Below are 25989 nucleotides of genomic sequence, written 5' to 3'. Positions count from 1 at the left end.
TCATATTGTAGTACGTAATTCTTGCGTGCGTTCTCATCATTTGCCGGTTGCAAGGTGGCCCAGTGTGTTGCACGATAACATTTATTGTCGACGATGAACAACCTCTGTGTTATAAAAAAAAAAAAAAAAAAAAAAAAAAAAAAGAAAAAGAAAAAGAAAAAAAAAGAATGTAAAAAAGAAAGAAAAAAAAGAAAGAGAAAAAAAAGGAGAAGAAAGAAAAATCCATGTATTCGTATATTATCGCCTTCAACGAATCACCAGTAGTGGGCGTTAACCTACGTAGACATTATCAAAATAACATCTTTTTCTACACGGGTAAATGCTTTTATTCTCTATAATAATCTCACTTTGAAGCGAAGGATTTGTATCCTGAATATTTCAAACGGATGATGGAGATAAGAGGAAAAAAAAAAAAAAGAAAAAAAAAAGAAACGATTAAAGAAGAGGAAAAAAGAAGAGAAAAAAAAAAAGAAAAAAGAAAGAAATATGGCATTCTATCGCCATCTTATCGTTTCTTTAGGCCAAAAGTTCTTGAACGATTTTAAAAATTGATTATTCTCTTTCGACAGACTTTTTTATATGTTAATTTTTCTTCTTCTTCTTCTTCTTCTTCTTGTTTTTTTTCCTTTTCTTTTCTTTTCAGTTAAAAGAACAAAAAAAAAAAAAAGAAAAAAAGAAAAAAAGAAAAAAGAAAAGAAAAAGAAAAAGAAAAATTACAAGTCAAAGAAGAAACCTTTTCGATTCCGCCTTTCGACACGTCCTTTAGAAATCATATGTTATATACGTTTTTCAATTCGAAAGGATAATTAATTGAAATCTTATCGTGGATGTTAGAATTGATCAAGCTTTGATTTGAAACGTTTTGTCGTAGTATCGTTCGGGATATTCGAGGTGTGATAGTAGAGGTGATGTTGAAGATGGGAGTGGAGTTAACTACTTCCTTCTTTCGCGACAAACGCATGTACCGACATAGTTGAAAGAAGTAAAAGTTTCAAGACCTTTGCTCTCTAGTTTTTCTTTCTTCTTGGTCTCCTTGGACTTGGAAGTCCGATAAATAAATGAATACGCCTGCTGGTCGTTCCCGTCGCCCATAGAAACGAACGAGTTCAACTTTCTCTCTCTCTCTCTCTCTCTCTCTCTCTCTCGTCGTCTCTCGTTGTTTCTCTTTCCTTTTTTTTTCTTTTCTTTTCTTTTCTTTTCTTTTCATTTCGTTTCGTTCCTTTTCTTTTCAGGTTTTTTTCCCCATCCTCCTCTACTCTTCACTATTCCACTTGCACACCTTTTTTCTTTCCTTACTCTATCTCACTCTTGGCACTTTGTGTTGTGGCAGGATTGATTCATACACACGGGAAAAGGTGAATCTAATCCGCAAGATCGCATTTTATCGTATCCCAGGCCAACCAGGATCAACGTATTGCTGTTGCGCTTCTCGTAAAGTTACTTTATCTTCAAGGAGAATTAATTCCCTTTGGAGGATCCTTCGAACGTTATCAGAAAAAAAAGGGAAGAAAAAAAAAAAGTAATAGATGACACGTTAACGCGTATTATCGAGTATTTTGTCGACGTCTAAAGGAAGGGAGAGGAAAATAAAAGGAACGAAAAAGAAAAAAAAACCAAAAGAAAGAAGAGGAAAGAGAGGAAAGGAAAAAAAAAGAAACAAAAAACAGGAAAATGGAAAGGAGAAAAAAAATTGATCGACTCTTCTCATTCAAAGGATCGTACAAAAGATCAGGAAGACCATTCGTGTTGCTTCATTCGCGCAATTCACGATTCCGCACCTCTTTGGTGCTTTCACTTTATTGCTCACGGGTCATTATTCTGGAATTAAGTGGCTAGAGGTTCCGCCATGTAAACGGACGGGCTTTAATTCTACCACAAGAGAAAGCAGCTTTTGTTATATATGACGATGTTCCTATTACCAAAATGCAAAGTTTTGTTATCGACTCATTAAAAGCTAAATTTCATTGGATTGTTATATTAGAATATTTTTTTACAAGTTTTTTGCCATTAGTTTATTACATGCGACTTGTAACACAGCTTGATTATATTGTTTGAGTGGGCGTAGTTACATTTATTGTGTGGAATAATAATAATATGCATTTGTATATATGTATGGGTCTGGTGGATCAGGATGGTAACTAATTCATATCCTTTTGTTACTGGACTAATGCAAGTTCTTACATTTGCAAAATTAGTCCTCGCAATTTTGCCATGTTCCCCTGGCATCCGAACATCGTTATTTACTTCAAATACATTTATACATAGGTAGAACGGGATATAATGAATACATTTTCTTTTTTCCTTGTTTCTTTTTTGTTGATTATTTATTGTCGAAAAGATGAATCATCTCTAAATTTTTTTTTTTCTTCTTTTCTTTTGGACTGAGATCAATGTGCCAATACTTTCTTAAGATTGAAAAAAATCTTTCTCTTAATTTTCTGTAAACGTAAGAAGATAGACATTATAGTCGCTCCAATTCGTCATAATTGAACAGAACTATATATAGCTGTCCCTAATTGACGATTTAATGAGGGACAGAGATGGGGCTAATTGCTATCCAATTTCTCAAGGAATCCGTTTTGTGTTCGTCACAAAGCAACTGCATCTAGATATTCTCGGCGTATAGTCTGAAAGAGCATTTTAATAATTTACGCTTGATGAAACATCGAAAAGGGAGGAGATACAACAAAATAAGATAAAAATCGAATTAATAAGAATTTGACAGGATTAATATTATTGATTAATAATTTATTTATAATTACGTACTTTAGGATAAAATTTTTTAACGTTAAAACTGAATTTATGTGTTTCATATTTAAAACGTTTGAAGGACAGGTTAATTATAAACTTTGACAGTCTTGACGTATTTCGATCCAAACGGTTTGAAGGTAATTAAAAAGGAAAAGAAAGTAATTAAAAAGGAAGGGATCTGACTTGATTGTCATATTATTATTTTTCAAAATGGTAGCTAATGTTTGATCTAATGATATGTTTTGAAATTGTTTGCCGTATAAGAAAGTCATTATTTTCCAGGAAGCTTAGAGAAATTGCAAAAGGAATGGAAGGTAATCGAAAGTTACGTTTTAGAAATTCTTGACGTTAGGTGAGACCATTTAATTACAAAGGCCAATGATATTAGGAAGCTATGGTATATAACTTAGTAAGCCATCTACTTTCTAATGGTTCACCGTTAAAACCAGCACTAACTTTAAGTAATGAGCCAGTCCATGGACTTTCTTCGTGGAAAGATAAATCTTCGTAGAGAGACATAAAGCTTGCTTGCTTTGTGCCAAGACGAAAAAGGACGGACGTTATTTCGTTGAAAGATGAAATATCCGTTTCTTTCGTCGTAAATTTTTCTTTTTTTTTTTGTGTGTGCGTGTGTAACAAAAATTTGTATATCTTAATAACGGGATAATGGCGCGAATTGTATCGAAAAAAATTTTCAAATGTAATGATCGCTACGAACGATACCCAAGTAAAATATTAAATTCTAATTAGAATTATGAAATTATAAAAAACCTAATAAGATAGTAACACTCGAATATATTTTACATAAAAAGCGGAGGGTTATACTTTTTTTTTTTTTTTTTTTTCCAACGTTTATCCATAACTCTTGTTATGGATACTTTATCATTTTAAAGATCACATTTTCTATGGCACGTATGTACTTCCGATGTTAGACGTGTAATCTCTAGCTTCTTTAAAATTCCATTTATCGATAGGAGAAAAGCTTTGATATCGTTTTCTTATATGCAACAACCTCTTTTCATTGTCGTATCTCGAAGCTTTCACTTGGTAACGTTTACTCACCCATACGAGGAATCGTGCGATACACGAAGAAAACGATTACTTTGTCAGTAACTTTGTAAATTATGTATGGAAGAAAAGATCGACAAAATCTTACGGTATATGAATGTAGGTATGTACATAAATGTAAAAGAGATTGAAAGAGAAGTTGAAAAGAGAGTAAGAAAGAGTAAGAGAGAGAGAGAGAGAGAGAGAAAGAGAGAGAAAGAGAGATGGAAAAAGAAAGAAAATTTTCTTGCTGTGCTTGTGTCCGTCGAAGCAGATCCTTCGTAGATGCGAGAGGGGAAGGTAAAAGTACCCTTTAAAATTCAGGAGAACATCGTCCAGAGAGGATTTCACGGGCTGGAAGTGTCGAGCTACAAAGTGGCCCCTTGAAGTACGTAATTTAAAAACACGTGGCCGATGGAGAAGGAGGTTTTTCTCAGAAAGGACCATCGACTTCTTGGTAGTAAAAGAGAGAAGAAAAAAAGAAAAATATAAAGGAAAAGTAAAGAAGAGAAGGAAAAAGAAAAAGAGGATAGGGAAGGGAAAGAGGTATAGAGGGAAGGAAGGAAGGAAGGAAGGAAGGAAGGAAGGAAGGAAGGAAGGAAGGAAGGAAGGAAGGAAGGAAGGAAGGAAGGAATGAAGAAAAGAAGGAAGGATAGGAAGAAAGGAAGTACAGAAACTGGATCCTTCGAGGTACCATTAATGGACTCGTGACTTGTGGACGAAGCGCAAGAGATGAATGGTCCTTGATAACGGTATGTTGTACAGTCCAATGTTCAAAGACATGGATAAAATGGATAAAAGATAAATATGTTGCTGAAGGTGTTACTCAAAAGCAATTGTATATACGAATCGATAATTAAACGGGATTAACATTTTTTTTTTTCAAACGATAATCACGACGTATCAAATTATTAATTTCAATCTAATAAAACCAACCCGTTCGCTTATCCGACGTTTGCTTTTTGTCAAACTATTATATTATATCGAGGAAAATTTCCTATTGTTTATAACGAATGAATTAACATTTTTATTTATTATAATTCACACATTTTCATCGTTATATTTTATCATAATAAAATAGAAATCGTCGTATATAATATATGTATACGAGAAGAGTAAAATATGTATATATATATATATATATTATTTCAATGTGGATCGTTTAAATGCGCATACTCACTGTGACTATTGCCCTAGGAAAGAGGTCGACCGGGCGACGTTTGCTAGTGCACGTATGACACTGAAATTTAGGTGTCAACGTATAGTGAGAATACAAGAAGGAGAGAAAGATAGGTGTAAAGGCATAGTCGAAGAGGCACGCGCACACAATACCCGTCAGTCTCAGACCCGTTCCAAACAAACGTATATTCTACTTCGGCAGTTGTGTGCAAATGTCACTCATGTTCATGGACGTGGACGTAGATGTGGAAGTTATTGCAATACATAAACGGCGTTTCCTATTTTCTTACGTAAAATGTATTTTGTCCGCCAATCTTCACGGATCCATCTTCTTTCCCTTAAAATATTTTCAATCGTACGACTTAAACGAAATCCATACATAAGTAATATAACCAAATCATTTTTCCTATCTTGAAACTTAAAAATCTATTCATGATATAATACTATGTGTATATATATATATATATATTCGTTTAATTCTACGTTTTACTATTCGCTTTGAATCTATGCTATGCTACGTAATCGATGATCCTTCTTTGACCTTTGTCCTTTTGCTCTTTCTATTTCTCTCTTTTTCTATTTTGTCTGAAGTTCTACCCTTTCGTATCCCTTTTACCTTCCACTTGATATTTCTCATTTCGAATTCCGTAAATCAATGACGTTCTATTTAAAATGGACGGCTATTTGTAGAATATATCGTGATAACGCATTCGAGATTACACGCATTTATAAAATATATATATATGTATATAAATATTATATATATATATATATATAAAATAGATATTTTATTAACGGATTTCACGTACGATTAAATATTACGTGAAATGTATCTTTATATTTTAATGATTGATTTAGAGAAAGGATAGACGTCAATATGTACGCAAATCAAACATGCTTTGTAATATTCCTACGTACTCGATAATTTGCATTTATATACGATGAGCTTATGATGTGTAAGTTCGTCCCAGAGATTTATAAGCTTCGTGGGGTCATTTTAAAAGCACGCGTGCGTATAAATGCCCGCGTTGGACAGTTTTCTCTAAAATTTATCGGGGAATAATTCAAGCGTACTATAAAATGTTTCGGCCGATATTTTCGTTGAAAATCGCCTAACCACGCGTCGCATTCATTCGCGTTTTCGACATTTACGCGGTCACGTAATTTTTCACTCGAGCTAACCCGAACGCGCTTTCTTTGCGGCGGACGGTACAAATTGAAAATCATTAGCTTGAAATTGAGATACGAATGGTTAAAAGTGCATCGTGCTTTCTTTCTTTCTTTTCTTTTTTTTGGTTTTTCTTTTCTTTTTTTCTTCTCTCTCTCTCTCTCTCTCTCTTTTTCGCCACTCCTTTCTTTTTCTGTCAGCTCATTGAACGGCATTAGCTATGTTCTTTTTGCCACGTGTATTGGACGCCATGCAGACACAATGGACGTATCGGTTCGTTAACTCATGAAGACCTCCAGATAAATGCCTGAGGAGTTTCCCTTTCCTTAAGTGCCCTTCAACGCTTAATTCCGGTAGATTTAGCAGAATCCAGCCTATATCTTCCTGATATATATTTTCTGCCAGTGGAAAACCCGTATCTCCCCTTTCACGGTTTTCATTCAGAGGGATAGAGAGAGAGAGAGAGAGAGAGAGAGAGAGAGAGAGAGAGAGAGAGAGAGAGCCGAGGAAAGATTTTCCCTTGGCCCGGAGTCTGCGAAAATAAATACGTGATTCGAGCTCTCTTGCTCCTACGGCCCTTTTCTCTTCTTTTGGCTTTTACTTCTTTCACCATCGGAGGACGGCCGGTCGTATATCAGTTGACTACTCGCTTGTCTAGCTCAGATACCGCTCGACTAACCCCCATCGGGAGAGTTCCGCGAAAAATTCTCTCAAACTCGGAGATTCCATTAAGAAACCGTGTACGCGTTAGACGTCGAAAGCAGGAACGTCTTTTGGAGATGCGGGATTAAAAACTTAGCTTCCTCATCTCTTCTCTTTCTATCTTTATCTTACTCTCATCCTCTATCTATCTCTCTCTTTCTCTCTCTTTCTCTCTCTCTCTCTCTCTCTCTCTCTCTCTCTCTGTCTCTGTCTCTCTCTGTATTTCTCTACTCTCTACTCTTTACTCTTTACCTTCTACCCTCTACTTTTACCCTTTGTCCTTTCGTTCAAAGAAAACGACGTGGATATTACAGTCGAGGTCTTTGCAATCGTGTTTAGCCAAGCGAAACGGTTCGAGCATAAACACCGACTCTTATCGGCAGCTATTCATAATTAAATTTTAATGAGGGATGAGTCGTCGGACCGGACGCGAGTGTCCAGACTTTACGGTATATCGGCAATGCACTAATTCATAGTGCATTAGTGCGGCTGCACCTCCGGTGGCTTTAATGGAGCCTGCCGGCAGTTCCTGAAGGGAAGGGTTCCGCCCTCATATCTCGCACATCCTCGAAAGGTCTCGCATAGGACAATCTCCGTTCTGAAGCTTCTATACCAGATTCTCTCTGTACTCGCTTGTGCATCGAGTGGAAGTGGCCACAATCGAGTACTGTGTCGCGTAACGTTACTGTACGCCAAGTATTAATGGTCCACCGAGCATGTCCTGAATGAAACACGTTCATCCAACCGCGAATTAATAAACTTGCATTCTGCCTATCAGGAAAAATTGAACGATCGATAAGATAGATCGCATATTTTCCTATCATATTTCTTTTTATTTTTATTTTTTTTTATTCCTTTTTTTTCCTTTTCTTTCCTTTTTTCTTTTTTCTTTCATACCTACATTTTTTTTTTACTATCACCATTACCTTTTACTAACACTTACATCAACGCCTTTTGCCTTTCTGATATAGATCGCTTAAGGATTACGAGGATATTTTTCACCCACAAACCAGGATGGATTTATCCATACGAAATTAGAACGAAGTGTTCTTTCCTCTTATCGTAAGAATAAGAACGCAGCGAGGAAAAGAAAATATCTTTTAGAACGTATAAACTATACGAGTTACCTACTAAACCCAAATATTATATATATATATATATATATATATATGTATATATATATATATATGTATATATATATATACACTCTCGTGAATCCTGTCGGATATACCTAATAACGATTCAAAGAATGGAAGATTAAACTTAATGACTGATTTATAAGGTAATTTTGTGAGTTCGATAAGAAATATTATAAGGAGATAAAAGGGTTACTTCGCTTTTTTATTTATTTTTTTTTTATTTTTATTCTTCTTTTTTTTTGTACTTTTTTATTCATTTTTTTTTTTTTTCTTTTTTCATTTTTTACCGAAATAACACGTGTAAATATTAATAGAAAAGAGGAAATTTTAGGGGAAAAAAAAAAAAAAAAGAAAAAAGAAAATGCATAGATAATGCGTGCAACGCGTTAAGCTTTCATTTCATACGTTACTATGATACTATAGTATTTTATGGGTTGGAAATCGAAGAGGAAAGTATAAAGAGGCGTGTCAAAATGACGCAAGTATTATCGCATCGTTTAACCTATTTTTCTAAAAGAAAAAGGAAGAAAAAGAAAAAGAAAAAGAAAAGAAAATTGTGCCTTCGCAAACTAAAAGATATCTTAAAAGGTACTTTATAAAGGGAACAGATTTGACGGTATTATCGTTACAATCGTTTCGGTGACTTTACGAGTTTGCTTTTACTTTGAATGGTGGGAGAGATGTTAAAGGGCAAAGGATATATGTATGTATCCATAATGTAGTTTTAACGTCGTTTAAACCGACGTACTCGAAAACCGCAAGAGTTTTATGAAGCGACGACAAGAAAATGTGAGAAGCCGTTACGCTTGGATTAAAGTTCCTATCGTGTAAGGTGGGCTATTGTTAGAGAGAGAGATAGAGAGAGAGAGAGAGAGAGAGAGAGAGAGAGAGAGAGAGAGAGGGAGAGGGGGAGAGGGAGGGGGATGTTCTTGCTTCTCTTTCTTCCTCTTTCTTCTTCTTTTTACCTTCTTTATCCCTCTTGTTTCTCTCTCCACATCTCTCTTTTTTCTGATTCAACCTGATAAATTCGCAAAACACACTTCTGTGGCTTAATGTCTCACGACACACGTAATCCGATAAATACGAAGTTAGAGAATGAGAGAGAAAGAGAGAGAAAGAGAAAGAAAGAGAGAGAGAGAGAGAGAGAGAGAGAAAGAGGTAGAGAAACGAGATGAAATTCGTTAATCCCTATTTTCACGTATTCCTACCACCGTCATTTATCTGCTTGTATTTATTTTGTCGAGGGATTAAAAGATTCAAACTCGAAATTCGTCTCGTGCGTAGCGGTCCAGTTTACCTTTAATACAAAAGGAAAATATCGAGAGAGAGAGAGAGAGAGAGAGAGAGAGAAAGAGAAAGAAAGATAGAAGGGAACGTCGTTCATAATTGCGTACGGTGATAGTTGTAAAATTTCCCAAGAGAATTAATAGGAATATCGAACTGACGATAACCGTAACAATGGGGAAATTCGCTCTCACGCATCGAATGCGTAATACGTGATTTGCAATTCTCTCTCTCTCTCTCTCTCTCTTTCTCTCTCTCTCTCTCTCGTTCTTTCTTTCTCTATATTTCTCTTTCTATTTTATATCACTACGTCCGGAAAATCCTGGAGAGTTATAGTGACTTTGCGCAACCGGTCTTCTGCTCTTTCCCTCTTTCTCTCTTTTTCCCTTCCTCTCACTCTCTCTCTCTCTCTCTCTCTCTCTCTCTCTCTCTCTCTCTCCCTCTCTCTGTTTCTTTCTCTTTTCTCCTCTGTAAATCCGTCCTTTTGCCACGCTGGAAGGGAAGCACTTTAGTGCAATCCTTCGCCGTAAGAGAGAAACTCGAAGGGCTCACATTTTCGAGATATCGCCATCGTCTATTCACGTATACTACTTACCAACTTATATATCTATATATATATATATATATACATATATATATATATATATACATATATACATATATATATATACATGCATATATATATATATGTATGTTTATATGTATGTATATAAATACATAGACATATATATTTACTACCAACACGCTATCTCGACCTCTTTCTTCGAATAATAATACGAACATCAAGCGGCGGGCTTGCACGCTAAATACTCGCAGAAGGCAACTGCATAATTGCTTTTCATTCATCCATTTTCTCCAGGCTCTCTTCCTTGTTTTCCGCTCAGTGCATTCATAGAAGCCGCCCACGATCGCGTTACTTCGTTCGTCGAAACTTTACGGATCCACAAATACATTTGAAACTTCTTCAACTTTGTGGCAGATCGTGTAGCGTAGCCCCGTCAGTTATCAACGAGATTTCAAACATTTTCAAATTTATTTATGTATCTCTTACACAGGCATACACATAACGTCTTTGTCCTTTAGTGCGAATTTGTATTTAAATTTAACGCGACGAATTCTTACTCGTTTAAGCGTATAATTTCGTTGTTCAGAAAATTTTCGTTTGTAAAGGAAAAAAAGGAAAAAAGAAAAAAAAAAGTAGTGTCTTATAGACGAAGGAGAGAAAAAGGAAAATAGAAGAGAAGAAAAGATAAAAAGAAAAAAAAAAAAAAGAAGACAAGACAAGAAAAAGAAACAGACAAAGAAAGAGATCGGAGAGGGTTCTCGAAAAAAGGTACAAATCCCTTGGTCCTCTTTTATAAGTTAACGATACAGTGCCGTCACTAAAAGCGATCTTAAAGTTTCCACGGAAAATCAACAAGTACGTGGGATTGAAGAAGTTTTCTTCTGAGAAAGAAAGAAAATAGAAGTAAGTACAAAGAGGGTGCAGATCCTGCTTCGAGATTTCAAAGAAAAGACGTGGTTCGAACTATAAAACATGGGATCACCGATATAAAGTTTTATTAGCGAATTCTCTCTCTCTCTCTCTCTGATCCTTCCACACGTTTTTCTTCCCCCCCCCCCCCTTATAGTTATCCCCCTCCGTATTCTTTTTATTCTATTCTTTGAAAAGAACTTTGGCCTTTCACTCCTCCTAAGGCAATTGGGAGTTATCGTGCATCGTGCTCAGAACACTATAAATGCGAAATGACAGAAGTCAACTAAAAAATGGAAAAGTATTGTATTATACTTGCTCTGACAAAAACTCTATGAAAAACAAGAATGAAAAACAAGAACGGATCAACGCTTTTTTATATTATAATTTTTTCATCGTTGAAGTGAATACTCGAATGCTATATGGCACCGAGGGATATTATAAGAGTTTCCTATATATAATAGACTTGGTAAAGTTCTACGAAAATGAAACGAGGACAACAACAGCAACTACCAACAACGACAAAATAGAGAAAAAATAAGCCAAAAAAAAAAGAAAAAAAAAAAAAAAGAAGTGCCAAGGGAAAGAGAAACCGAGAATGATCTAACGTCGTTGCTAGATGAAATAACTTCCGCTTTGTCTTATTAGTGTTGGTTAATAATTTATTCGCAATACGTACATACACATACATAAGTATGTATATTTTTCTACTACGTGCAACGTTCTGCAACATTGACATATAAGAACAAATAACCATATCCCATTGTGATATTTTTCAAACTTTTATCAGACAACATATTTTTATCTCCTGATAGGGAGATATCGTGAAACATTGGATATAGGATGTATCCTGAAACTTTTTTATTAAATAACTTCGCCCCGACAGACAAATAACAGTAGTTTCAATTCTCTCCAGGAAATTACGAATATCTACCTGAAAATTGTTTATACGTTGAAAAATATATTATACATACATAATATATTAACGTACGTATATAAAGATTTATATTTAATCGTACGAATTGAAAATGAAAATCATTTTGACGATTAGATTTTGACTATCGGAAAACAAAAGATATTGATTATAAACGAGAATAATGAGTTCTTAATGAGAAATTAAATATTTTCAAGTACATTTTAGACATATATATTAGATCAATTACTTATGTTAAATGTGTTATTATTTTATAATAATAATAATAATAATAATAATAATAATAATAATAATAATAGTAATAAAAAAATTACAATATTCATCTATTTGTTCATTATGTCAAAACTTTATTTACTTTTTTTTCTTTTTTTTTTTAATTAAAAAAATATTAATAAAGATTTTTCTATATACTCGTTTGTTCTCATGTTACTCGAAAGTTTAATGAATAACATCATATCGAGCATCTTCAATCATAGACATTTAATTGAGAATATTAATTAATGAATAATAATAATAATGACAATGATAATGATAATACTAATAATAAGAATTACGGACTATTAGCATTAATAGCTATTATAAACTACAATATACTGAGTTATCACTGCTCAATTATCTATACGTATATTCATTATTTCTATTTGTTAGATTTTTATATATATATATATATATATCAAAAGTACACTTCATCGAAATGAAACAAATATAACGAAATTGATTGTTAAGTACCAGGTGAAAATTACTCTGTTATATTATATATCTATTGCAATATATATTATAGGTACATGCATACAGAGAGATTCTTTTGTTATATTCGTTTAAAAATCAAATGAAACAATTTCGAAATATGAATATATTCTAATAACAAATACAGTGAATACCTTTTGTTACTATATACGTACCTTTCGTTTTGATAGGATTTTTCGATTTTACTGTGAACTAGTTATATACCCTCCAGGTTGATTTTTCTACAACACATCACATGTTTTTCTACCTTCGTTCCCAGATATGCATACTTCGATCTTACCCCGGGGCTTTTCTCTCTTTACTTTGTACCCCGAGAGATGATACGAAAGTGATGCGAAAGGTTTTGTTTATTTCACCATTCCGTTATTTTTTGATAATATCGATTTTATCGAATATCATATCGAGAAATACAAAAATCAAAAAAAAAAAAAAAAAAAGAAATATTGAAACAAATCAGTCATATATATGTATATATTGTAATTATATAACTAAATTATATTATAAGTATATAACTATATATATATATATATATCTATATGTACCATACATAAGAGTACAATGTGATAAAATCTTTTTTATGGTTTAGCATTGGTAAATCAAGTACATATTCTCTTTCGATTCTGTAAACTACTCTCAGATCTTATCGATGCTACTATTCGCCAAAAAGAAAAAAAAAAAAAAAAAAAAAAAGGAGAATAAACGAAGGAAGGTACTAACCAAATCCTACGTTTCTGTAGGAGGAAAGAAAGTGGAACAGTGGGATCTCTACTGCGTGTCATACATTATTCAGAAGGGTTCATCATAATCGTGGAGCAAGCAAGAAGAAGAGACGGAGAGAGAGAGAGAGAGAGAGAGAGAGAGAGGGAGGGAGGGAGGGGGGCGGAAAGAGGGGGAGAGGTTAAAGGATACCTTAGTTTCTCACGAACTTAAAAAGAAGCCAGATAACTCAGTTATGTGTTTGGCTGAAGTATGGTAGAGAAAAATTGATTTCACTAACGTTACTGATATACTCGATAAAAGAATTTTAAAAAGAACGTTAAAAAAAAAAAAAAGAAAAAAAGAAAAAAAGAAAAAAAATAATGATAATAATGATAATGATGATAATAAAAAAAAAAATAAATAAATAAATAAATAAAAAAAATAAAAAAATAAATAAGAAAAAAAACAAAAACTATATCGATGATTGATACAATTTTGTTTTGTATCGTTTGTGCGAGTGGAAGTTTACACTAAAAAAAAAAAAAAAAAAAAAAAAAAGGAAAGAAAAAAAAAGTTTCACTTCGTGTTGAACTTTGTTTTAAAGTAAATTAACGAATATCAAATATTTATATTCAATCATGATTTACCATTTTATGTATTTACACTTTTTATTAATTTATCTTAGTCACGTCTTTTTTTTTCCTTTTTTTTTTTTTTATACCTTTCGACGCATATATCTTTATTTTATTCGAAGATATTCAAGTATATGTCAAAAAAATGTATATTCTGATGAAACTAGCAAAGTCGCATTTTGCATTTAATAATCCGTTATACTAGTTCGTAACCAATTAATTCCGTTCATTTCATCAACACGAGAGACTCAATTCGTCGTGAAGATACTATTAAGGTGAGAAGAAACGGTGGAACGCCATTTATCGTTGGAGTCGTGGCGGCTGAAACCGTTTTGTCTCAGTATTTCTTCGAATGGCGGTGGTTTGGGTCCGGCACTGGAGTAAGGAAGAACAACAGCTGTGACTAGGGTGTAGTAACTTCAAGCTTCCTGCAATTCAGGAATGTCTATGGCCGATAGAAAGAATGTATATTGACCAATTTCAAAATTCATGAGTTTAAGATATTTATGAAACAAAAAGAAATATAAATTGATAAATAATAATAATAATAATAATAATAATAATAATAATAATAATAATAATAATAATAATAATAATAATAATAATAATAATAATAATAATAATAATAATAATAATAATAATAATAATAATAATAATAATAATAATAATAATAATAATAATAATAATAATAATAATAATAATAATAAAGGACTAAGTCGTACAAAAAGGAAAATATATATAAAATGTGACTTCGATAATACGCAAGTTTAAGAATTTTAGAATTAAGTAAGAAAGAAAGAGTGAGATGTGGTTTAGACCATGCAATATGTATTACTCGTACGTGCACGATATTCTATTGGTCTTTTATTGTTATACGCCATTCTCTTTCTGGTGGTTCTCTCTATCCCACAGTAATCCCATGGGAACATTTCTCCGTTGTCCTTGAAGCGCGCGCGTTTCTATTTTTATGGGCCATAAGGGAAAATAAGTGCGACGAGGAAGGTCTTGGATAGGTAAGGAGCCATGGATAGAGAAGACTCGTAGACTCGTAGACTCGTAGACTCGTAGTTTTAGTAGAACTTCCCAGGGACATTTTAGATCACCTACCATTGCCTTTCCCTTCCGTTCCCTATTTTTTTTTCCTTTTCTCTCTCTTTTCTTCCTCTCTCTAACTATCTCTCTTTCTCTCTCATTCCCTCCTTTTTTCTTTTCCTATTTTTTATTTTCTTACCTCTTTCAATCTTTTCTTACCATCACTTTCTCTCTCTCTCTCTCTCTCTTTCTCTCTCTTTTTACTTCTTTTTTTTTTTTATCGTCGCATAAAGCACGTACGGTACGTACGGCTGATCATCCCTGACAATAAAAAACTTCTTTGCGGTTTTCGTCCAGAAACTTGTTTTATGAAAATCGACGCCATAAAGTATCGAGCATTATCTTTTTCAATACGAACCTCTGTGTCATACTGTGTCACCTCGATCTTACAGAGTTCTCGACCTTTAAAGCCAGGATTGTGAAAAGTTTAAATTTCGCCACGAACCATCATGGAATCTTATCATGACGTTTCTTCCATCGAATGAATTTCTTTTTGAAGAGATGTTAAATAATTCGAACCAAAGCCGTTTCTCAAATGGTGATTAAATTTCTTCGCTTCAACTGCTAAGTGTTCGCGCAGGTGTCCAAGATTTCTCGAAACCATTTCTACAACCCCTTTGAGTAGTACAAACGTAGCTTGTACAACTTAGGGAATTTAATACAAATCTAAATGTAAATTTTGTATTTTACGCTGTAGTAATAATATTCCCGTTAATTTACATACTATTATATATATATATATATATATATATATATATATATTACTTTTATTTAATAATTTAATAATTGTATATAAGAGATATCGTTCTTAGTTCCATGACATTTTGAAATACAATTTAACAGTAAAATATTCAAAGTTCAAAGGATTCATTTAAATGTTCGCATTGACGAGCTAATTAAATTTGCAAGAGAATTCAAATCGTAATTATCATTAGCTGTTAGAAACCTTCTTGTTACCGAAATTAATTCGATTGCTCTGTTTCTGGACGTTGTACCTACGATTTTCCGGTTGATTAGAACAACTGGCCCTATCAACATATCACGTTTGCAAACCCTTCGACAAGTACCTCTATAAATATGTCTGTGTATGTGTGTGTATATATACATATGTAGATGTAACTACACGATTTCCTTTACTGGCTCTCTGATATTGGATAACAAGATAATTCGAATGTAGTAATGTCGCGTTAAGATTTCCATAAAAAGATTAAGACTACACATATTCCTTCCGTGATTTTTATAAAGCGCTTTCAGTTTAAAGAGCTCGATATATTTCAAAGGAGAGAAAAAAAAAGGAAAAGGAAAAAAAATAAGTAGAAGAAGAAGAAGAAAAAAGCTTAAACTAAAATGCTCAAAACTTTTATACACTTTCACGAACGGTCACGAAAAAGTTCTTCGAAGTTCGTGCAATCTCCTTAGAAGCACTAATTAATTCTCTATCCGTCGCACGTGGAATTGATATGGCTAAATTTTCGAATCAATTCTCTCCCTCCCAATTAAATGCCGACGCGTGTTATATTTTTTTTCTTTTTTTTTTTTTTTTCTTTTTTTTTTCTTTCTTTCTTTGGGATCAATATGAATGAACTCGAAATGCATTCAACCGGCGCATTTTCCCACGCTAATTAATACAACTGCCTGCGGTTTTCCACGTGGCAAATTTCATATTTATACTCAAGTAGAAATATTACAGTGAAACTACGTGAATTCTAAAAGAGATGAGAGAAAAAAAAGTACGAGAGAGAGAGAGAGAGAGAGAGAGAGAGAGAGAGAGAGAGAGAGAGAGAGAAAGAAAGAAAGGAAGGAAGAAAAAAAGAAAGATTAATATCATGATTAATACGTTATCGATATACATTTAGAATCTTTTACCTTATTTAACGCGTTATCCATTAAAACTTTTTGAGTTCATATATAGATACGTTCACATATAGATACGTTCATTAGCTTCCTGATATTCTATTCGAATGAATAATATATTCACCCTTTCGATATAACGTGAAATTTTGTCCGAACGTTTATCTTTTCACTTTATTACATTTCGACGAAATGATGAATGTGTAAAATTAAAATAAAATAGAAAGAATAAACGAAAAAAAAAAAAAAAAGAAAAAAAAACAAACAAATGAAAAGACAAAGGAAGAAAAAGCAAAAAAGAATCGTAATTGTTTGCTTGTCAAGGGTCGTTACGAACTATAAGATCTTAGAACGTTCTAGTTGGCTTAACTCTTGCTCAAGAAGGACCAGACTGAGACGCCCCAAATCGGATGTATACACTGGTTGATTGAGGCTTACCTACCACCTTCTCCAACATCACTACTACCCCTACCTCCGTGTACTCTTCTTCTACGTTCTCCATCTTTCTCCCTAAACCCATCGTTTCGTGACGTCCTTCACCATTTCAAGATTTCTCGCTATGCAGCAACTTTGGTTAAATAGATTATTTGATTGGATTTATACTAGAAAGGGAAAGAGAGAGATAGATGGATAGATAGATAGATAGATAGATAGATAGATAGATAGATAGATAGATAGATAGATAGATAGATAGATAGATAGATAGATAGAGAGAGAGAGAGAGAGAGAGAGAGAGAGAGAGAGAGAGAGAGGAATAGAATGAGCAAAATTACATATTGTTTTAAGCAAATAAAATATCTATTGAAATATTGATTTTCTTCGGTTCGATTGACGTTTCAATTTCAATCGTGAATAAAATTACATTCGTAATTTGAAACTAAATAAGCTATATTGAAAATTATCAATTAAAATGCTATAAAATATATATACGCATATATGTAATTTACATGTATATTTATATATATATATATAATAATTTATATATTATATCTTATATATTATATATATATATATAATATTTTATATATATAATAATAATTTATGTACATATATATATAATATTATGTAATTTATATGTATATTTTATATATATATATACGCACACACACACACACACACACACACACACACACACACACACACACACACACACACACATATATATATATATATATAATGCTTGTAACGTTTTTATCGTTGAGTAATTTTCTTCCTGTTAATTAACCCAAGATTTCTAAGATGTTCGGGATAACTGAACGGTGGTACGGACAGGCAGGTTCGTTACCTCCTTCGTTTTACCTTTTGCAACGTAGCAGAAAAAGCGAAGCCACGGTGACGGAGTAAAAGAAAGTAACGCCAAAGTCGTTCTCGTCGATCCTACGGATTCATTATTCACCGGAACGGAGTAGAGGTCAGATGAGAGAGGGAAGGATAGGGTATACGAAAGAAAATGGAAGGTGGAAGAACGGAAGGAGAAAAAAACAAGAGTAAGAGAGAGAGAGAGGCAGGGAGGGAGAGAGAGAGAGAGAGAGAGAGAGAGAGAGAAGGAAAGATTCTAGCTAGAAACTTACGCTTGACTGACGAATAATTACTACCCTATGGGCAAACGATGACGTCAGTAGTAGTTACTTGAAGTTTAAGTCAATCACTATCTCACTTTACTCTTAACAGACCAAAGAAGCTCCTTTGATTTTTCATCTCAATCGAAGATTTCTCGTTCTAATACAAGAACAAACGATCAACAATCGATTGATGATTATTTACAATAATAATGATGATTATTGACAAATATTTATATAATTACATTTTTATATATACGTATGTATATATATGTATATATATATATATTTTTTTTTTTCAAATCTTGTAAAAAGGATATTTAGATATTTAAAGCATCCCTTCACTTGACACTTTCTTTTTCATTGTCTTTATTACTCGTAAGTCCTAAAAGTATCCATGTAAATCGTCCTTGAAGATTTCTCAAGGGGTGAAATGTTAATTTACGAAATACGTCCTCTCTACGTTCACATTATTCTTTGAAGATAGCTTTCAAGTCGATTGCTCGTCGTGGCTATGCCACAAAGAGAACAAAGAAATATCGCGGAGAAATGTCTAAAAAAAAAGAGAAAAAAAAAAAAAAAGAAAAGAAAGGAAAAGAAAAAAAGAAGAAAAAATTTATTCCGCAACTTATTCAGAAGGAGGGGAGGGGTGAAGAAAAAACAGAAAACGAAAAAAAAAATATATATATATATATAAAAAAAAAAAAAACGTTCTTCTCGTATAATGATATCGAGGAACGTTGGAACCAGTTTCTAATCTTGTCACGTAGATACTTTGCAACTCCCATATTTCTCTTAATCTTTGAAAGGACAATTTGGACGACTCACAAGGAAAACTGTAACTTGTACGTTACACACTATGCGCATCGTTGTGTCTTGACTGAATATTAATTAAATTTCACAATGCTTGGCATAAATGCGCGCGCATTCGATGTATACGAAGGCATTGTATGATCGTATCTTGATGTATATGTTTATACATACACTGTGTAACCTATACAGTGTGTATTTAGTTCGTAATAGGACCACGGTGCAGTTTGCATATCAATTCTCTAGGTATAAACTATACCGATAACAGTACTATCGCTTGCTTTACCTATGATCTAATTTGTCACAGCTAATCATTATCTAACGAATTTGTATATTACTAATTTCGAAACGAGGACATAAACAATGAAATACAATGTTTCGAACATAATTATGTTCAAAGATTTAATCATTTATTCGTTAAATAATTATCCATAATTTTTTTTTCCTTTTTTTTTCTTTTCCTTTTTTTTTGTTTTTTTTTTTTTCCCCCTATTTTTAAAGGAACATATACGTTTTATACAAGATCCGATTATCTTATCTTTACAATTCTTTCAATGTCTTTATAATCAAGCAATTATATATATTGAGTTACTTTTAGATTATCTTTTAATAGATCAGTAATATATAAAATAGATATAAATATAAAGTATATAAAATAATAAAATATTTTAACAGAGTTATAATATTTATTAAATAATATCTGTTAATGGATATAAAATAATTCTGATTACATATCAAGATCTATAATATCGTCGTAATATGTTGTAAAACTCATCACATTCTAATTGTGATTTTAAAGAGATCTTAAAAAAAAGAAAAAAAAAGAAATAGAGTAAGAAAGGGGAAAAAAAATAACGTAACTCTTTGTTTATATTTGAAGGGGAAAAACAAATATTTTACAATTTCAAAAGTCATCCGAATATTTCTATGACTTACGACGCCTAGAAAAAGAATTATAAATTATACGTATAATTTAATTTTTCGTTTCTTTACACCTAACCCCATAAAGTTTCAATTAATATATAGATGTAAAAAAAGAAACCTTGTGACACCTTCTCAAGGTTCTCTAGCAGTACAATCAAACGGTAAATGAAAAACGTTTGCACGGGACAGTTCGATTTGGAAAAGCGAGAACTTAAGAAACTTAAACCTCATTTTTCCCCACCGCGATCTGTACTTTTAACTGCGTTTGTATGTCTCTTTGTTCTTTCTTTATTTTTCTTCGTTTTTTCGTTATTGTAAAAAGAAATTCTTATTTCATATAAATATCGCGATAAACTTTTTATTTCTTGATTCCGTTCTTTACGAGACACTTTGAGTATATAAACTTTCGAATGCAAATCGTTGATATTTTTTTCTTTCTTTTCGTTATTTTTTTTCTTTCCTTTTCTTTTTTTTTTTTTTTTTTTTTTTTTTCCCTATAGGAAAAACAACGAGTATTATCGTATCGCTGATAGATATAAACACAGGCACATGTATTGGAAAAACAAACCTTAGTTATAGATTCTCAGATGGGTGGTATCAACGTCGAGAAATCAACATTTTCTGTACTGTCAGCTATAGAATATGTATTTCTGAAACAGAAGCAACATAAAATTTAAAGATTTTCATCGGTGAGCGTATATTTATGTTCGATTTTTTATCATTTCATTACTTAATTTTTGCTAATACGTATACACATATATATATATATATATATGTATGTATATATATATGTATGTATGTATGTATGTATGTATGTATGTATGTATGTATGTATGTGTGTATGTATGTAAATAGGTAGGTATGTTCGAATAATATCGAACATTATAATTTTACTATAATTCTATGGATCGATTCTATGTCGTTGAATTTCTCTAATAAATATATAAAAAGTAAATTACCACAAATGATTTGCAGATTGAAATTAATTTTAACATACTTAAAATAATATAATATTTATAAATTTGGGTCTCTTTTTACGCGGTAAAATTTTTTTACTTTATTTTATTTTTTCTTTCACGATCTTTTTTAACGCATTAAATTTTATTCACACGTTTTACTTACTTTTTACATGGTTGCAAAAAACCCGCACGATCAGTTCGCAAAAAATGCTACGAAAATCGTGTGTGCGTATTTGAATGTAGAAAAGAAAAGAAAAGAAAAGAAAAGAAAAAGGAAATATTTTTCTCAACGCATTAACTTTTCTTTTTATGCGTTTGTCAAATAGAATATTTTTAGTGAATGCGTTTGTATATTTTAAATTGACTTTTATATATATATATATATATATATATATATATATATATATGTATATATATATTTTAATCTATATAAATTGGATCAGTTTGACACGAGTTTTATACTTTTTGTAAATTGATTTTTATGTGGACTTTTTTTATACGATTTTATTTATTTATTTATTTTTTTCTTTTTATTTTTATTTTTATTTTTTTTTTTATTTTTTTTTTTTTTTTTATGCGACACGCATCCACCGTACAAAAAAGAGACCTATGTCTATATAATACGTACAAACGATGAGAAAAACGAACGATACTAATATTATTAACCACAGTATCATTTCTCTTTTTCTTCTCTTTTTTGTTTCCAGTGTTCGCATTCCGTTTCGGGGGACTTTTCCGAGCGTGTGGCAGCTCTATTACAGTCATCTTCGACGCAAGACGACTGCTAGTTCTCATAGGGAAGTATCCGAGATCGTCATCCCTCTTCCAAAAATGAAACCATTCGAACGGAGGGATAAGTTTTCGAGAGAGAGAACTCAACGAAACAAACACATCGTATTAACATAAGACGTATATTATTATCTAATCGTTCATTGTCAAAATTAATTCGCAAAACAATTGACGCGTTTATAGGATATATATATATATATATATATATATATATATATATATATACAGCGTGTATGTATCATTCAAAAATGAATACTTTCGTTTATCATATCGTATTGTTGAAGAAACGATAAGGGAAGTAAGAATCGTCCGATTATTTTCGCACGTTGGCTCGCATCATCGAATATCGATACATTCGATTTACTATGTCCACAGAAATAGCAAACCGATTTTCACGAGTCTACGTCGAAGTTACTAGCGTTACCGCGCATAAGCCATAAACGATGAAGACGAAGAATCATTATTATTAGAATTCGATATCAATGATATAGTTCGCATTGAATCGATAAAAGAAAAAAAGAAAAAAAATAATATTTCGAAAGCCGATTGTGGGGTGGTGGGGTTTAAGATAGGGAACAAATTCTTGTAAGGGATGTTGCGTTAACTGAATACAAGTTGGATTGTGAAAAAAAAAATTGGATTGTGAAAGGAACGATTTTGTATCGACTGGTATTATTCTATAAACAAAACAAAAAAAAACGAAAAAGAAAAAAAAAGAGGGAAAAAAAAATTATGAGAGAAAATATGATATCGGTATCGATCGTTTATTCAAGACTGATAGGAGGTTACATAAAAACTGCGTCAGTCAATTTATAAAACTATTCTGTTACTATTTGCGATATATCTATGATTAAATTAAAAAACAAAAAAAAAAATAAAATAAAATAAATAAATAAAAAAAAATTAAAAAGAAAAAGAAAGAAAAAAAAGAAAAATGATAAAAAAAAAATTAAGGACGACATCATGAGATAACAATCGTTAAGAAATGTGTAATAAATCTTACGTGTTTGTCTAATAGAAAAGAGAATATTGTCACTTATAGAATATCTTTTTAAGCGTTAAATTATTAAAAGAGAAAAGCGGAGAAAAGTGTGTGACACGTCGTAGAAATAAGCGAAGCGATCACGGCAATTCAGGTTGCTCATTCGTCATAATTAATCACAGGGCAGTCAGCCGGTGTCGCTTTATTGGCTAAGTTACATGCCGCGCTTACATCGTAATGGCACCTTTGGATCTTCGTTTTAGTAAAATTGCTTTCGCTTTAGTTGGATCGTAGGCGAACCGAGAGTACTTAGGCTTATATTTTGTCATAATTTTGGCGTCGACGGCTACGAGAAATAAAAAGTGATCGATTTCTTGCGTGCGAGAAGGGAAAAAAGAAAAGAGAAAGAATAAAAGAAAGAAAGAAAGAAAAAGAAGAAAGAGAGAGAGAGAGAGAGAGATAGATAGAGATTGACTGACGTACATGTACACTTACTTACATAAGCACATTCTCGCGACATTATTTTTTTTCTTGGAGAAAAAAATAAAAAGAAAAACAAGAAAAAGACGAAGAAGGTAAGAAGAAAACAAGAAAAAAAAAAGTACGAAACGCATCGTCAACAATAAAAGATTCGTTTGTTTAATCGTTAAAGAGAATATACAAATGGATATCAATAAGGATAAAATATAATGTTACATATATACGTTCTTGTTCGGTTCTTTACTCGGAAAGTTAAAGTATCGTCGGAATATCTTTGAAATCGAACTCTATTAGACCATGATCGTTTCGCTCGTGATCAATGGATGGCACTTGGAGTCTGAAGGAGCCACTAGAATGGTATATCTAGAAGGGCGGTCCGAAAAGAGAAATTGCGAAATTCTCTTGTCATTTTGAGAGCCGCCATTGTTGCAGGCCACAGCTCCGGAAGACTGGTGTATTGTTTCACGATGGAAAGTAGCAAGCCACCCACCATCTTGGTATGAAACGAAACACACGGGTACTCCCTTGGAAGACAAATGAACGTTCTTCCATAGCCTCTGAAGAACCTCCTTACCCCTCCGTCCACCCTTGCACACGCGTACAGGCGCGCGCACTTGACAAACTCTTGGCCGTTCTTCGATATCACTATTTTCTACCACTACCACCATCATTGCCACCACCACTACTACTACTACTACCACCATCATTGCCAACACCACATTACTACTACTACTACCACCACCACCACCGCCAACACCACCACCACCACTACTACCGCCCACCACTGTTATTACTAACATGAAACCTCCCTACCGAAGCACTACTACCAAACTTACTCGACCGTTTTATCCGTCGATCAGAAAGTTTCGTGGAATTAATTAGTGGCACGTTAACCTTCTTCTCGACTCACACCGTATTTTCCAGAACTGAATCCTTACGAAGGATTCACCGCTTCATTTCTTTTGTTTCTCTCTCTCTCTCTCTCTCTCTCTCTTTCTCTTTCTTTCTCTTTCGTTTTTCCTTATCTTTTCTCGATTCTCATTCACCTTCCCTTCGTATTATTCACGAAAGATCACGATGCCAAACGTATACTAACGAACCTCTGACGGTGTCATCGAAACGATTACATTAACAAAAATATATTATCGTCCCTCGCGAAAAGAAAGTCTTAGAGATATATCGATTAATATAAAAAACGTTCGTTAAATGTTCTAATCGCGAGGGCTTTAAAACTAAATAACGGCTGAGAAACGAATAAAATTACGATGATATATATATATCGAATTGTCATTAAGTTACAAATTTTGGCTAGGATTTCTAAGAACTTATAAGGGTAAGATTATATTAAATTTATGATTAATTTATTAAGACTAGCTTGTAGTCTAGCTCGTAAAACCCAGCTGTCCTTAGCTTGTTACGTTTCGTTCTTATATACTTATATATACATAATATGTATATATTTATGTATATTCATATATATATATATATATATATATATATATATGCGCTTGAAAAAAAAAAGAAAACTTCTTTTTCTTTTCTCGTTTAAAAAGGCAACCTGAGCACAGCTGGGTTAAGGATCAAAAGGATCTGATTAAATTGCTTTTGCAAGATGCGTTCACAGGTGTGACATTGACGGTAACCGGTGTTTCGCGAAAACGCATATCGCAGAGAGTTGAACTTTTGTTTGAGGAGTTTGGATTAAACCCAAGAGAAATGTATTCCGAGAGCTAAATGGGAATCTATCGATAGATAACGAAGTATGAGTACGAATAAGGATTAATAGATACAAGAGTTAGAATAACGATGTATAGGAAGTTTCTTGATCGTTTAATTAGTAAATACGCGGTTTGATTACATACATATAATACATATGTAGATATACATACATTTCGAGCTTTATTCGTGAATCAGATAATATTATCAATGTCGAATATAAAATAATTTAATTGAGATAATATTAAAATGGCATAGTTCTTTTTTTTTCTGTTTATTTATTTTTTTTTGTTCTCTCTTCAGTCGAATACGATCAAGTTAAGCTCGACGCTCGCACACACACTCTTATCGATTTAAAAAATTTTTGATATTTCTATTGAATATACGATTTTCAACGTATCAAATGTACTATCGAAATTTCCCCCACCCTCCCTCCCTCCCCCCCTCCCACTTCCCCGAATATGTGTCTAGGTAATTGGCCATCGATATGAAAGTGAACACGAAGTTGTATACATAGTATAAATTATTATCTAGACGATAAGAGGGCAACGCGTGCAAAACGTGAATTTACATAGGAACGTTCGATATGTTTGATAAAGCGTATAAAGTGTGTCTATGTAAATGCACGCTGATTTGCCAACAGTTAAATGAACAAACTCAGATGGAAAAGTATTAAAAGTAATAAAATATAATTATATATTATATACATTTTGCGAGTAAGAAGGTGTAATTAACCGTTGGTACATATCGCTCTTGTAATCTAAAGATAATATTATAAGTTATAATAGAGATGATCCTTTTCGAGGATAAACAAAAGAAAAAGAAAAAACGAAAAAGAAAAAAGACACTTGAGATTTTTTCGACTTAAGAAAAAAAATCAATACAAATTAAAAAATGATGCGTGGGATTAAGAAAAACAATTAACTTAATGTATTACTATTGTTATTATTATTATTGTTATTATTATTATTATTATTATTATCATTATTATTATTATTATTATTATTATTATTATTATTATTATTATTATTATTATTATTATTATTATTATTATTATTATTATTATCAGAT

At 32.4% G+C, this 25989-nt stretch overlaps 1 protein-coding gene across 2 annotated transcripts in view; it reads left to right on the top strand.

Moving 5' to 3' along the window:
* The window catches only part of LOC118441623 (uncharacterized), a 67439-nt gene that overhangs the window by 25253 nt on the left and 16197 nt on the right, over positions 1 to 25989 (top strand). Inside the window, exon 3 of one of the 2 annotated variants that reach the window (XM_035866275.2) lies at positions 21659 to 21910. The exons of the other annotated variant lie outside the window; for it this stretch is intronic. Within the exon in view, the coding sequence (XP_035722168.1) occupies positions 21659 to 21739 (81 nt within the window). The 3' untranslated portion in view covers positions 21740 to 21910. Of the gene's footprint in view, positions 1 to 21658; positions 21911 to 25989 lie in introns of those variants that run through there. 2 annotated transcript variants of the gene reach the window in all.

The sequence above is a fragment of the Vespa mandarinia genome, chromosome 5 (assembly GCF_050613455.1).
Source record: "Vespa mandarinia isolate Hongniang chromosome 5, ASM5061345v1, whole genome shotgun sequence".
Classification (NCBI taxonomy): Eukaryota; Metazoa; Arthropoda; class Insecta; order Hymenoptera; family Vespidae; genus Vespa; species Vespa mandarinia.
The sequence above is the reverse complement of the archived record's forward strand: the minus strand, read 5'-3'. Positions and strand labels throughout refer to the sequence as shown.